The 16,485-nt window shown below is 38.0% G+C and overlaps 1 protein-coding gene across 1 annotated transcript; it reads left to right on the top strand.

Annotated features, from left to right (window-relative positions):
• Positions 1-2,329: 2,329 nt before the first annotated feature.
• LOC111909638 (putative germin-like protein 2-1) lies at positions 2,330-3,207 on the top strand. Its single transcript, XM_023905419.3, has 2 exons — positions 2,330-2,463; positions 2,572-3,207. The coding sequence occupies exons 1-2, from the start codon at positions 2,352-2,354 to the stop codon at positions 3,105-3,107; spliced, it is 648 nt and encodes a 215-aa protein (XP_023761187.1). The 5' UTR covers positions 2,330-2,351; the 3' UTR covers positions 3,108-3,207.
• The last annotated feature ends 13,278 nt before the right edge of the window (positions 3,208-16,485 follow it).

Here is a 16,485-nt window from a genome sequence, read left to right as displayed (position 1 = left end):
TTCCTCAATCTTCGCCTCTTTGCTCCGTGTTCTATCATCGTTGAAATCTAGGGCGAACGGTGAGCCAACAACCCCACATTAATCAACATTGGTGGTTTGTGTGTTTTTATAAAAAGGTTAATGGAAGAGACATATATGATTAGATGTAGGAAGTTCTTTCCAAAATCTTCATTAGAAAGTATACATAGAGATTAGGTACATCAAACATGGTTATCAATCTCAGCCATTGGTAGATCAAACGACGTTGATTAGGCATTGTTATTTAGCAACCTACCCTGTTTTTTCCTAGTAGTTTATTTTTATGGGCCTTGTTTTGCAAATTTTTAGACTTATATTTACTGTTTCCATTCATACTATAAAATCCCAATATACTGTTTGGTATAATTTGTCTTACTTTATTTATTCAAGAAAAATAAGATTTTTATATTTTATTTTATGTTATTATTATTATTTGCTAAACTTAAACGTCTAATTAATACAAGTAATTTACAAACAGCTATTAAAGATACTGTGTTGCTAAAAGGATCGTAAATTTGTGTGCAATACATCGTTATGAAGTTTATATCTATAATGAAATCCATAGTATTTTGCATCTGTCGGTGAATGTAGTAAGTCTGTAATGTATGTTATGTATGTGTACAAGATATTTTCCAAGTACACCTTCTTCCAACCAATTTTGATATGTGTCTAACCAACCAGTAATACCCATTATGAACGGATTATACACATAAATGGTTTTCGATAATTGTGCACCTTTTTGTATTGCACGGAGGCTAATCTTTTGTTTTAAGAAAAGCCTAGAATGCATCAATTGAAAAATAAAATATACATAAAGCGTTCTTTAACCATAATATTTATCTGGTATGGAAACGGTCAACATTGCTCTTCAAGACTTTTTGATTTTCTTAAAAAATGATCAAAGTAGAAATTTTCCATGCATAATAAACATTCAACGACGTTCCATTAAAATGAATCCTAAATATGGATGTTATGAAAAAGTATATAAGTAAATATACTAAATGGAAGGATCATAGACATATAATTAAGGTTAGTAGTTGCAAGCTTTATGAAATTAAGAACCAAACTACGTAAGTCACTACAAGAAATTAGAGTATTACCGGCGACGGGCGTCGCCGCTAAAAGTCGAAAATGTCGCCGCTAATAGCTTTAGCGGCAACACGTCGTCGCTAAAGGGTCGTTGCTATTGCTTCGTCGCTAATGCTTCTTTGGTCGCCGCTATTGCCTTCTGTCGCCACTAAAGACGCGTCGCTGCTAATACTATCTGTCGCCAGTAAAGACATCGCCGCTATTTATATGTATTTGTATACATATAAATACACATACATACATAATACACATACAAAATACCCATATACATACAAAAACACATACACATACATAATTTACATACAAAATACACATATACATATAAATGATCATACAAAAACACATATACATACATAAAAATACACTCAAAATACACATATACATACAAATACATATCCACATCTACAAACAAAATACACATACAAACCCATATACATACAAAAACACATACACATACACATATACATACATAAAAATACACTCAAATTTTCGTCATGAACAGTGGTGGTGGCGGTATACTCCGGCAAGAAGGTGGGAAATGGAGAAGAAGAGGGAAAACACAGAAGTAGATCACGGAAGAAAGTGAAGACGAAGCTGATTTTATTGTCGATGCTCTTTAGCGGCGACGCCTTTAACGGCGACGGGCGACCTTTAGCAGCGACACATCGGAGGGAATACTATCTGGAGTTTCCTACATCGTTGGATCATTGCTTAAATCGACGGATGGAGTTGAAATGACGCGGATCGCCAGAACAGGCAATACCGGAGACGCCTTTAGCGGCGACGCCTTTAGCGGCGACGGGTAGCCTTTAGCGGCGACACACCGGAGGGAAAATAACGCGGGGTTTTCTATGTCCTCCTAGTCGTTGGATCATCATCTAAATCAACGGTTAGGATTGAAATGACGCGGATTGCCAACATAAGCCTTTAGCGGCGACGGATACTTTTAGCGGCGACAAAAAACACATTTGTTTGATGTCGCTGCTAAAAGTGACTGTCGCTCCTAAAGGTGTCGCCGCTATTGCCTGTTATTCTTGTAGTGAGTTGAATGTATCTTGCTTCTAGAAATTGAACAGCAAAATTTGAATGCATCTCAAGATGATAATTGATGACGCTATGATGGTATTAGTCTTGATCTTCCTATATTTTCACTATAAAAGCATTGGGAGTTCCATTCTGTATTTCATAGATTTCCCAAGCTACCATAATTAAGTCATCAGAAACAAGTTTTGGGCTTCTCAACAATGACGTCTCATTGGCTTTTATTTGGTCTCTTGGTGGCAGGCTGCTCCCTTGCGTTTGCTTCGGACCCTAGTCCTCTTCAGGACTTCTGTGTGGCAGACCAAAATAGCACAGGTAAGAATTTATGTGTGAAAGTCGAGAAACTCTCCTGCATTCATGCATGATTTGAAAACATATCATATTTAATTGTGATTAATAGTTTATTTATTTTTCTTGGTGTAGTATTCGTGAATGGCTTGGTTTGTAAAGAGGCGAGGCTTGTACAAGCTGATGATTTCTTTTATAGTGGGTTGCAACTAATGGGAAATACCTCGAATGCGGTTGAGTCTGCTGTGACTCCAGTGACCGTAGAAGAGTTGCCAGGACTTAACACTCTTGGTATCTCAATGGCACGTATTGACTTTGCACCACAGGGTATTAACCCCCCACATACACACCCTCGGGCCACTGAAATTTTGACTGTTATGGAAGGCCGTATTCTAGTCGGATTTGTCACGTCCAACCCTCAAAACCGACTCATCACAAAAGAACTTCAGAAAGGCGATGTTTTCGTTTTCCCAGAAGGCCTGATTCACTTCCAGAAAAACGTCGGAAATGGCTATGCTGTCGCTATTGCAGCTTTGAGTAGTCAAAATCCAGGTGTTATTACCATTGCAAACGCTGTTTTTGGCTCAAATCCCGATATCGCTGGAGATATTCTTGCGAAGGCCTTTCAAGTTGACATCAACGTCGTCTATCAAATTCAATCCAAATTCTAGCTTTTACGTGCTTTTAAAATGTTGATTTTCTTATCAATGGTGTGGTATTTGTTATGTTTATGTTGCTATATTTAAAATTCAATGAAATAAATCTATATTACTGTCATACTGATTTTGATTTTCTTATGTGGAATGAACTACTTCAAAAGTAAGATATAAACTCAAAACGCAAGAGTGTGCAAGAAATAGACGTAGAAATCATAAAGTTAAATTTACGTAAGGGTGTGCAAGAAAATAGACTTAGAAATCACAAAGACAAACCTAAGGGGGTGTTTGGAAATTGGATAAATAGTTTTTAGCTTATTAACTTATTGCTTATTTGCTTATATCGATGAGAATAAACACTTTTTTAAAATGTGTTTGGATTAGTTTATTGCGGTGGAAATAAACAATAACCAATAAGCATTTTAAATGTTTGGCAAACAAAACAGTTTTTATAAGTAAAATGACGAATAAGCAATAAGCAATAAGCATCCCACCCCTTGCTTATTAAAATCAGCTTATTTAGCTTATTACTACCGCAATAAGCTGATTTTTAAAGACTTCTTTCCAAACACTTAAATTTTTGCTTATTGCGGTGGGATTAGGCAATAAACAATAAGCAGCCTATTTTTTCCCAATCCAAACACCCCCTAAGTTTGTGCAAGAAATAGACTTACAAATCTCAATGACAAACCTAAGAGTGTGCAAGAAATAGACTTAGAAATCACAAAGACAAATTTACATAAATAACCCACTTGCTTAAGAAAGACTAGAAGTTCAAGCATCAATTTTTTCAAAAAGATTAATATGGTCCTTGGTGTTTCGATTACTTACTAGGTCGGTCAACGACCTATACAAATTTAGTTTTCTATCCTTTTAACTCTTTTATTTTAGTTGTCAAAATTAAAAATGAAACGAAATAATCCCCAACCCCATCCACCTCACTTTATGCCACCCACCTCCCGTTCCAATCCCTTCTGTTGTCACCTTCCACCACCACCATTGTCATCAAGAAGGTGGTTAGGGCTTTACCCAAACCTATTTGCATCATCTATCTTCAGCATATCCATCTATAAACAAAGAAAAAACTTCACAAAATTCAACCCTAAAAATAGAAATCACGAAGTGCTTTGGTCTCATGACCATCCTTTCAAGATTTCGTTAACTAAAAGAAAATGAAGTATACATAGTAAAACATAAAAATCTATGTTTAAAAAAGCCATTGAAAAGCTTCTAGCTATTGACATTCATTGGTAACTAGAAAGTGAGAGCATCAAACATACAAACAAATATGTCAAAATACAATGTCACGAACAGAAAAAGAAAATGTATATATGCATGTTGTCTACTACTTAAAACACATTAAACACATGTAGCTACATCCATATCAATAACAAATTACATACAAATTGAAAAATCTTAGTTTCATGGATTAAAGAACAAAACCATATGTTACTCATGACATAAGACGGTCGGTTTGAGTAGCCGATTACAACCACATGAACACAAAGTAAAGAAAATAGAGTTTCAAATACCATTCTTTATTAATCAGAATCAACTCCTAAAACTCAAAGGTGGCTAACCAATTTATAATTAAACTAAAACCCTAATATGTCTCATAACTATGATTGAAATCATCTTTATTAAGTGATAATAGAAATTTAAATATTTTATTAATAAAGGGCATAAAAATTCTTAATAAAGATAAATCTTAACCGAAAAAATTATAAAATAAAATAACCTTAATAAAATTAAATGGTTGATTTATCATACAAATACCTTGCATCATCTTCCTAATAGTGAAAACAACTTATCATCGAGCGTACATCTCTCATCCATGGTTTCCAAAGGACAAACAACTTCCACACTTTAAAACGAATACATATAAATCAAACAAGACAACATGCACGATTGTAGTTTCAACCTACATATATTCCTACTGATTGTCTCAATTAAGGTTAGTAGTTGCAACCTTTATGAAATTAAGCACCAGACAAACCTAAGAGTGTGCAAGAAATAGGCTTAGAAATCACAAAGACAAATTTACATAAATAACCCACTTGCTTTAGAAAGACTAGAAGTTCAACCATCATCTCAATTATGTTGAGACGTATTATATATAGCCAAAGATAAAAGAGGAATATCCAAAGGATAATTACATAGATTACATAACAGAAGACGTAAAGAGATATGTATGCTAAGATTTATCTCTAACATTTAAATTATGTCTGGATTTATCTCTAATATCCCCCCTCAAGCGAATCAGTGGTGGACATAGACAAAGCATGGATCGAAAAAATTCTAACTGTGAACATAAAAGGCTTTCGGTGAAAATGTCATCATCCTGAAGAAGCTTGGTAGGCACAAATTTCGTGCGTAGCTTCCCGAAAGAAACAAGCTCTCGGATAAAGTGATATTCAAGATCGATGTGTTTTCCACGCTTATGTGAAATTGGATTTTGAGTCAAGAACAATGCCCTTGACAAAACGTAGAATATGCTTAGAAACTTGATAATGAGTAGTAGTAGTAGGAGTTTGTAGGAACTGACTAACTTGATTAACAACATAGGAAAAATCAGGTTGAGTGATGGTGAGATATTGTAATGCTGCGACAAGAGACTGATAAAGAGTGTGATCTGAAAACGCAATACCCAATAACATACAAAATCAAAAATCTAAGTTTCTGTGACAACCTGAAATTTATTCCATCACTGTAACCCATTTCCGTTAATAAAACTCGTTTTCATTAAATTCTTCCGTTAACATTTTTGATCATGCAAATTAAATTGGGACTTTTAATTTGACTTCATAAGTGTTGGAACGAATTAGAAACTCGTGAAACACCCTCAATATTCCCTTAAAAAGTTTTAGTTACAATCAAGTCAAATTACGACCATTTAATCGGGTACGACCATAAGCCCCGTTTAACGTCGGTATTGGGTAGATTCCCACCTGGTCACAAACTCAAACCCTATATAAGGGTTGAGTGGTCATCAACTTGAACTTTTGCCACTCTAGTCACTCTCTCTCTACTCTCTCTCTTCAAGGCCCGATTCTTCCAAAAATCCGCAAGTTTTCGTCCCCCAAACTGTAAGTTCTCTTACCCTAGATTGTTCTAAAGCTCATTTCATGTCAATATAGCATTAAAATCATCCAATAACGCTGAGAACAAGGAGTTTACAGCCCAAGAACATTCTTAGGTCGTAAACCCCTAAAAGGGTGCCAAAATGCCCCTAAATCCCTTCCTTAGGCTTAGAGACTAGCTTAGAACTTAACCTTGAAGTGTTTTGGGCCTTAAACATCAAGTTTGGAGGCTTGAATGAGGGTTTACGGCCCAAGAACATTCTTAGGCCGTAAACTCCCTCAAATGATGCAAAATGAGCCCTAAACCCCTTATTTAGCCTTAGACCTTAACCTAGAAACTTGTAGGAGTGAGCATAGGACCACAAAAATGAAGTATAAGAGGTGTCCAAGGGTTTACGGCCGTAAACCATAGTGTTCACGACCGTAAACTCCCAAGGAGTGGTCCAAGGACCGCAAACTCCAAGGGAGTCCCCTTTTAGACCCTAATCACTTCTCAAGCCATGGATTTAACCTTAGAACCCTTCCTAGTGATGTAAGAGACCCTTAAGCACTCAAATCCACTCCTCCCATGAGTTTACGGCCGTAAACTCATGGGGGAATTGGTCCCTCAACCGCAAACTCTCCTAAGGTGGGTAATTAAGGAGTAAACTCCATAGTGAGGCCTTACACTCCTTCCTTTCAACCCAATAGCCTCCTAGCACTTGACCAAAGCGTTTTTCTTTGCATTAGGATTTCTATACGTGTTAAATTAGTGTCTTAATCACTAATTATATGTAAACATATGTCTTCATATGTTACTAGGGTCATAAAGTGTGTTCAAGTCTTCACTTGACACCAAACACTCAACCGAGACTTCCATTCGATCCACTCGCTGCAGGTGAGTTCATACCCCTTAATTAACCTTTCAAATGTTTTTAGATGTTTTTATGGGGAGGGGGAACACAAGTTAAATACAACAAGTTATAGTATCAATCACATGTGATTTATAACTTGCTAACAAAAAGGATTTTCTATACTTTTAACTTCTTTGTAAACAAAACAGTTTTAAATAACTATCAAACGCATTTTATGTTAAACTGTTAATAAACTATTATCAAATTATTTTTAAACCTCTTTTCTTTTAAAACTATATCTACACCAATATATTTATATAAGTAAGACTTGAAGGACATAGGACTGATAGCTCGCCTTGCTTCTTGTTCTTGTTTGATTGTGGTCTTGGGGTATACTGTTATCTGTCCGACTGTCGTTGAATTCTTAGTTATATATCATATATATTTGTGTTAGATATGAAAGTCTTCACTTAATTCAATACCTTTGTAAATCAAAGGCATGCAATCCCACACTCTATTTAACTATAATAGGTATAGTTAAGACTACTACTCATTACCCCTATCACTATGATACTCACTATAATTACTACTATTACGAGACAATACATGTTAAAGAAAAAACTCTATACATTATACAAAAATGTTCATTATACTATAATACAAGAGAATACACTAATCTAGAATATGACACACTATTCCTCTATACGGTACCCTATTGTGCAACCACCGTGTAACCAGCGCTTCCCGGAGGGAAAGCAACCACTACATGTATAGATCTATACAAGACGGACACTATTACAACCCGACTGCTAACTACAGTCCGAGCCGACTAGGCCCAGGGGCGACGAAACATCGCTACACTACGTATGACCGGGAAGGTCGTCGGACACTCTATTATCACTCAGATTGGTTACATGAGAAATCACATTTATACCCAAGTCAACACACTAAGAATTAAAGTCTAAAAACTAACTTCCCGAAGTGAATATATATACATATATTACTAAATTAAAGTTTGCAACACTACTATATCCAGCCGACAGTAAAACTGCTGAAATAAGATATTATCTTTCTTCATTTACTTTACATAAATGAAATTTATACCCTTATTTTCATGATTGACAGTCTCAATGGGAAAAATTTTACACACTCAAAGGATTCAACTTACAAATATGCAAATCTGGAAAATATAGGATTTTCTAGGGATTTTACCATTTTCAAACATTAATCACAACTTTTACATTACATGATTGTAAACACTTTTATACAAGCAACGTCACTAAATTCTTATGAACTCACCAGCTTTATGCTGATACTCGTTTTCAAAATAACTTGTATTCTCAGGTCAAAAATAGATAGGTACTGATGCAACTTTTGAGAAGATGGAGCATATACAAGACCCACCTTTTATTTTGTTTATACTTTTGGTGTCTATCAAACTGTACAGAACACGCTTGTATTTACAATTACTATATTAATGCAATGCTTGTTGTCGCTTGTTTTTACTATTATGCCATTCTTATGATACTGTACATGACGTCCTCCATCCCAGAACGTATTCCGCCGTTCTCGGTTTTGGGGTGTGACAGATTGGTATCAGAGCATTGTTTATAGTGAATCAAGTATATCAACCCATAAAAGATATACGAACTATAAACACTTCGGGACTAAAACACTCTGACCAAAAATATATACTTTTAAATATTAAAATATTTAACCAAGTATATATATCTATACATCCATAAATACAAAGGGTCAGTATCATACTAGAACAGAACAAAAGTATTAAGATTGTTGAGCAGCACAATTAGGCTTAGAGACATATAGTCACATCTGGGTGGATGTAGCCTGATCAACTATATTTTCCTAGGAGTGACTAGCATGTGCCTAAGAGTGACTGTGGCATTGCAACAAGTCTAAAAACTTACCAACACTACCACAAGAACTTTAGAACAAGAATACTATAGGAGTATTCTGCATTCTATTAACTACATATATGATAACTAAAAAGGGTTGTTACTAGTAGGGCAATAGTTGCTAAGTGGATACACCACGGTTACATGTGACTAGGGCGCTATAGACTTAGAATCTATGACCTTTGCTTCATTTCCTGTTCTTGTTTGATTGTGGACTTAGAGTTAGGGTCGCTTATTCGAAGGTCTATCCTGCTTCAGTTACATGTAATTGGTATGCACTATGCAAGTATTGGGTCGGCTAGTAACGATCATCTTATAAGTATCTTAGATTATCTATTAACCTTTCTTTCCCCATTCTCGCATAGATTGCATGGCTGGCTTCCACCATCCCGGCGATCCGTACTATCCAAACCAAGGCAATGGGGGATGGCTCAATGAGGAGCCAAAAGATGATCACCCGATCCCGTTCGATGATCACCATGCTGAAGGCTTTTCAGATAGCTTTGACTCCGAACCAGAAGTCAACAACCTTCCCCGAGTAGCTCCAAACCCTAATCCCCATTCGGCATTTCAAGGTCCCACCCCCATGTGGGAAATAACCTTGGACCGATGGAGCAATGAGCAGGGTCAGCCTTTACCTTTCAACGGAGACCAAAGCTTCTACAACATAAGGGAGGGAGGTTCGGCGGACCAAGTCTTGCCCATCATGGTCCGAAGGATTTCCAGGAACGCCGAGCAAGGTCAAGCAGCCATTGGTAGAGTTGTGGAGGTTGATGCCAACTCTAACCTCAACACTGTCCGCATCCGGTAGCTGGAAGAAGCTACGGATAGGACTAGGAGGACCAATGAGGCTCTGCAGTAGCAACTAGCTGCATCCCAAGCCGAAGTCTAGGAACTCCGGGCGCGTCAGAGGGCACAGGAACGACATCTTAATGAAGTTGTGCGCCAACTGGCTGATCTGAGGGTTCGCCCAATGGATACCCGTCGCCAGTAGAAGATGTCCACTTATCTTCCTTTTTTGTTTAAGGAATAGCCTTTCTTTTCTATGCTCGGTAGAGCACTGGTCTGTAAACATTCCTAATTTTGAAAGTACTTTACCTAGACTCCTAGGCTGCCAACATTTTCCCTTATGATTTGATGTAAGACCTACTGTTAGGTCATTTTTCCCGAACTCATATTACATCATTAATACCAATAATATTGGCAGTTACCTACTTTATTACTATGACTCTATCTGATAGTTGGACTATGTCGATTTAGTCTATGAAATGCTCTCATCATATATCCAATTGATTCTTACTACTGTCATCATCTCTATAAACTTTCAGTAAAAGATGCCTCCCCGCAAGCGCCCGAACAGAGGCAGACCTGCGACTCATACTCCAACTCCACCACCTTTTCCTCCACAGTTCGATCCTGTGATGTTTCAAACAGCTGTAACAGCTGCTATAGCTCAAATGAATTCTGGTGATGCCAGTGGAGCTGAAATGGGCATCAACTCCAGACACGGTGAAATTCCCTCACGCGCACAGGGGTGTACTTATAAGGATTTCATGAACTACAAACTGACATTCTTCAATTGGACCGGAGGGATCCTTGCTTTGTCCCAATGGATCGAAAGAACTGAAGCTGTCTTCGAAATGTGCTCATGCCCCGAAGAAAGCAAAATAAAGTTCGTTGCTGCAACTTTCACCGAAAGGGCCTTGACACGGTGGAATTGCCATGTCAAATCACTCTCCTTTGTAACAGCCAACGTCATGGGCTGGGACACACTGAAGGACCTATTGATGAGGCAGTACTGCCCTAGGGGCGAAGTTCAGAAAATTGAAGAAGAACTTTGGAACCTCAAGATGAAGGAGACCGACATAATAGCTTATACGGCCAGATTTTGCAACCTGGTAGCTATGTGTCCTAACATGATCCTTACTGAAAATAAGAAGATAGAATGATACATCTGGGGTTTAGTGCCCCCGTATCGAGGGAACGTGTTAGCATCACGCCCTACGACCTTTAATAGCGCCAAAGTATTGGCCCAAAGGTTGATTGATCATGAAACTCCCTCCACCCCATCAACAACCACGGCGATTACCACTGCACCACCCAAATCATCCGACAACAAGAGGAAGCGTTGGGATCAGAAGAAGGGCAAGAAAACTCATTCCTCTTCCAAAAACCAACAGATGGTGGCCGTCATGCTGCCACCACTCCTGCTACCCCTGTGCCAGCCAAATCCTATGCTGGAAACCTACCCAAATGCCCCAAGTGCCCCTTCCATCATAACGGCCCTTGCCGTGAATTGCACTGGACTAACTGCGGTCGGAAGGGCCATACCGTCCGGTTTTGCAGATCCCAACCCAAACCTATCTCTCAAGTCCCCAGCTCAGGAGTGAGCCAGGCCTGCTATGGTTGCGGCGAGGTAGGTCATTTCAAGAAAAACTGTCCGAAGGCCGGGAATATGGGAGGAACAGGAAGACTACTCGCTATTGGCCACAATGAAGCAGTAGCCGACCCCACAGTAGTCATGGGTACGTTCCTTCTCAACAACTCTTATGCTTGTATCTTATTCGATAGTGGAGAAGAAAGAAGTTTCATAACTAAAACTTTAAACACTTACTTAAGCAATCCCCACAACCACTAAAAGAAACATTCGTCGTAGAAATGGCTAACGGAAAGACAGAGAGCTCTAACGAAATCTACGTAGGTTGCACCCTCACGCTAGATGATCATTCATTCCCAATCGACCTCATACCAGTATCGATCAAGAGTTTCGATGTCATTGTGGGCATGGACTGGTTGAGTCTCCATCGTGATGATATCCTGTGCTTCGACAAAGCAATCCATCTAAATCTACCGAATAATGAGACCTTGTTAATCTACGGAGACAAACCTAGTACGAGCCTTCGCGTCATCTCAAGTATTCAAGCCCATAAGTACTTGCGTAAGGAATATCGCGCATTCCTTGCACACGTTGTCGACACAAGCCGGAAAACGAAAGATCTAAAAGACTTCCCCGTCGTATGCGACTTCCCTGACGTCTTTCCAGGGGAGCTACCAGGTTTACCACCCAAACGTCAGGTTGAGTTCAGAATCGACCTAATCCCAGGAGCTACCCCCGTAGCCAAATCGCCCTATCGTCTAGCGCCTTCCGAAATGAAAGAACTGTCTGGTCAACTTAATGAGCTGCTCAACAAGGGCTTTATAAGACCAAGCTTCTCACCCTGGGGAGCACCGGTCTTGTTCGTAAAGAAGAAGGACGGATCATTCCGTATGTGCATCGATTACAGAGAACTCAACAAGTTGACGGTCAAGAATCACTACCCTTTTCCCCGTATAGACGACCTATTCGACCAACTGCAAGGGGCTAGTTACTTCTCCAAGATTGATCTTAGGTCCGATTTCCAAAGGGCAAACAACTTGCACACTTTAAAACAATACAAATAAATCAAACAAGACAACATCCTACTGGTTGTCTCATTTATGAGTTCTTGAGTAACCTTAGGGAGGTCACCATGTTGATAAAAAATGCAGCATATTGTAACACTAGTGTCGTTATTTAATTTTATTGAATTTACCTTAAGAGTTATAATAAATAAAGAAATAATGTTATAAAATAATTATGAACAATTATATAACATAAAAAGATGTATTTTGTTTTGGCAAAGGACTAAAAACTATAATTTTAAAACTTAAAATGTTAAGATCATGGAAGGAGGGTCCAAAGTTGCCAAATTCTTTTTACTTTCTTGAAATCACATGGGGGAGGAGATCCTTCATGGAAGCCGATGGTAAAACTTATCTCCTTTTCATCCCATGTAAAACTGTTAGACCATATCGTAACTTAAATGTCCTGTGACCGGTTTTGTTGTGTTTCTAGCAAAGACTGTACCGAGAAAGTAAAGAAATATAAGGAAGAGGGTAATCAAGTGGAAGACAATGAGACAGTAAGGGTCATATGAATTTTCCCTTCATTAAACCTAAATTCTGCAAAAGAGAACTTGATTTTTTCAAAAACCAAGTTTTAATTTACATGCCTTATGTGCCTATTTGTAATAGATTATATCATGTTGTGCGCTTTAAAAAATTAAGAAGTTCAACAACTATTATTTTTTCTTGACGAGTATGGTCCTTATGGTTTCGAATACTTGCATGATCGATCCATAACTATGTAAAATTGTAAATTGACTTTCGCATAAGTTCAAATACGTTTTTTATCCTTTGCTTTTACTTTTTATAATTCAGAAAGATAACAAATAAACCCAACCCACCCCACCTACCTTACCTTACATGGCCATACCTACCGCCATTCCATTAATCTCCCTTGTTCGGTCGCCCTCCACCGCCACCACCGTTACCATCACCATCCACAATCACTATTTCAACGAAGAAGGTGTTTAGGGTTTAACCCACCCCTATTTTCGTTATTTGTCTTAAACCTGACCATCAAAAAATAAAGCAACCACCTCCCCATATCCTTGACAACTAAATAAACATTATAAAGTCCCATGGTAACCTACAAATGAGAACCAAAGATGTAACATCCCAACTGTCAGGTATCATTATTATTCCTTCTAAAATTTCAAGTTTTAAGGTCTAATCGATGAGTTGACGCTATGCCTCGTCGAGTAGAAGCGGGACAGGACACGTCATTTATTGAGGGACTCGACGAGTCGGCAAGAGGGACTCGACAAGTAGGAGCTGGCCGAGGAAACCCGAAATTTTAGGGTTTTTGCACCCTATATATTGGACCATTAGCGCCTCCCACTGTCCTCTATCACCCCTTGAGAGCCAGAAATTCTAATTTCCGTGAGTATGATCTTGGAGAGTGTTTTGGAGCTTTGGGAAGTGATTTTTGTGAAGGAAATTTGTAGATCAAGAGGCTAGCATCAAAGATTTCGTGTGGATCCAAAGTCTACTTCAGCTTGGGAACGTTTTGGAGGTAACAAGTGGTTACCTTGACCACTTTTCTTCTAGAATCTTTCATATGTGAAGATTAGGTCTTTCTTTAGCTATTCATGAAGGGATTATGGTATGGGAGCTAGATCTGAAGTTGAAACTTCAGATCTGAACCTCTTTTGAGCCCTAAGTTCATAAAGTTCTTAATAGTGTCATGAAGGAACCCTTGTTTATGAGTAAAGTCCCATTATGCAAATACGTAAAGGTAGCAACTTTACGTTGCTAATACACTGTAGGCACCTGGATCTACTGATTGGATCAAAGGGATAGCTCATAATCGCTTGATCATGAGAATATGCATTTGGACTCGGCAAGTCTGGGAGATGACTCAACGATTCGGGTAGGGTTTTGTCCAAAATGGTCCCGCATGGACTCGGCGAGGTCTGGGAGATGACCCAATGAGTCAGTTTTAGTTCCAAGTACTGGATCACGTATTGAATCGGCGAGTCTGCTTCTAGACTCGGTGAGTTGAGTCGGGAAATTTTGGAATCAGTGGGGTCTCGAGGCAGAGAAAGTTATTTTCAGCATATAGGTCAACATGGACTGTTGACTACCGACCAGTGACTTGACCTTTACTATGGGGTGTCCTATACCTCCCAAGGGTTTTGGTAATTTGGGTAATTATTGCGAGGACCACTTATGGGTACAGGCAAGGTGGTTGGAGTTATATCTGGAGGTGTGGACAGTATCATTCCGAGCTGTTAGCAAGGTGAGTTATTCTCACTATATTAATAGGGTCTAACGCACCAAGGTCGGCCCTTTAGTTGTTATTTGGTTATGGTATGCTATATGTGGTTATGATCTGTTAGATCGGTATCAGGATCGACAGTACCTTGTTATGCTCTTATGATCCGTAAGGATTGGTATGTTAGTGACCTGCTAGGTTGGTGCTCTTGTTATGAGGGATTGCTAGTATTGATGATCAGTGAGATAGTTATGTTTGATACTTGTATATGACAGTATATGTTAGTTATGTGCACATGGTTATTTGCTTAATGGTTGGGTTGAGGCGGTCCTACTTTGTGCTGAAGGCCAACATACCCTACGAGCGGTCCGGAGAGACTGTAGGCCTGTACGGCGGTCCAGTCATGACGAAGGCTCGACATAGACCCATATAGACTGTAGGCCCTGCAGGGCGGTCCAGTCAGGCCGAAGGCTCAGTATGCATGTTGTTGATTATCTGTTGCTGATAATTTGGTATTTTGGGGTAGCTCACTAAGCCTCCGGGCTTACAGTTTCAGTTTATTGTTTCTTGATTTTTTTCATAAATTTGATACAGGTATATGGTGGGATGAAAATAGATTGAGACGAATTTCACTAATTTTAGAGTTGTTCAACAATTTAACCTTTCCTCAATCTTCGCCTCTTTGCTTCGTGTTCTATCATCGTTGAAATCTAGGGCGAACGGTGAGCCAACAACCCCACATAAATCAACATTGGTGGTTGGTGTGTTTTTATAAAAAGGTTAATGGAAGAGACATATATGATTAGACGTAGGAAGTTCTTTCCAAAATCTTCATTAGAAAGTATACATAGAGATTAGGTACATCAAACATGGTTATCAATCTCAGCCATTGGTAGATCAAACGACGTTGATTAGGCATTGTTATTTAGCAACCTACCCTGTTTTTTCCTAGTAGTTTATTTTTATGGACCTTGTTTTGCAAATTTTTAGACTTATATTTACTGTTTCCATTCATACTATAAAATCCCAATATACTGTTTGGTATAATTTGTCTTACTTTATTTATTCAAGAAAAATAAGATTTTTATATTTTATTTTATGTTATTATTATTATTTGCTAAACTTAAACGTCTAATTAATACAAGTAATTTACAAACAGCTAGAAAAGATACCGTGTTGCTAAAAGGATCGTAAATTTGTGTGCAATACATCGTTATGAAGTTTATATCTATAATGAAATCCATAGTATTTTGCATCTGTCGGTGAATGTAGTAAGTCTGTAATGTATGTTATGTATGTGTACAAGATATTTTCCAAGTACACCTTCTTCCAACCAATTTTGATATGTGTCTAACCAACCAGTAATACCCATTATGAACGGATTATACACATAAATGGTTTTCGATAATTGTGCACCTTTTTGTATTGCACGGAGGCTAATCATTTTTTTCAAGAAAAGCCTAGAATGCATCAATTGAAAAATAAAATATACATAAAGCGTTCTTTAACCATAATATTTATCTGGTATGGAAACGGTCAACATTGCTCTTCAAGACTTTTTGATTTTCTTAAAAAATGATCAAAGTAGAAATTTTCCATGCATAATAAACATTCAACGACGTTCCATTAAAATGAATCCTAAATATGGATGTTATGAAAAAGTATATAAGTAAATATACTAAATGGAAGGATCATAGACATATAATTAAGGTTAGTAGTTGCAACCTTTATGAAATTAAGAACCAAACAACGTAAGTTGAATGTATCTTGCTTCTAGAAATTGAACAGCAAAATTTGAATGCATCTCAAGATGATAATTGATGACGCTATGATGGTATTAGTCTTGATCTTCCTATATTTTCACTATAAAAGCATTGGGAGTTCCATTCTGTATTTCATAGATTTCCCAAGCTACCATAATTAAGT

This window comes from Lactuca sativa, chromosome 9 (genome assembly GCF_002870075.4).
Source record: "Lactuca sativa cultivar Salinas chromosome 9, Lsat_Salinas_v11, whole genome shotgun sequence".
Classification (NCBI taxonomy): domain Eukaryota; kingdom Viridiplantae; phylum Streptophyta; class Magnoliopsida; order Asterales; family Asteraceae; genus Lactuca; species Lactuca sativa.
The sequence above is the reverse complement of the archived record's forward strand: the minus strand, read 5'-3'. Positions and strand labels throughout refer to the sequence as shown.

Excerpts from the sequence above, each read along its gene's own strand:
- LOC111909638 (XM_023905419.3), top strand. The coding sequence starts at position 2,352 with ATGACGTCTCATTGGCTTTTATTTGGTCTCTTGGTGGCAGGCTGCTCC. Across the intron at positions 2,464-2,571 it reads GGCAGACCAAAATAGCACAG|TATTCGTGAATGGCTTGGTT; the intron begins GTAAGAATTTAT and ends TTCTTGGTGTAG.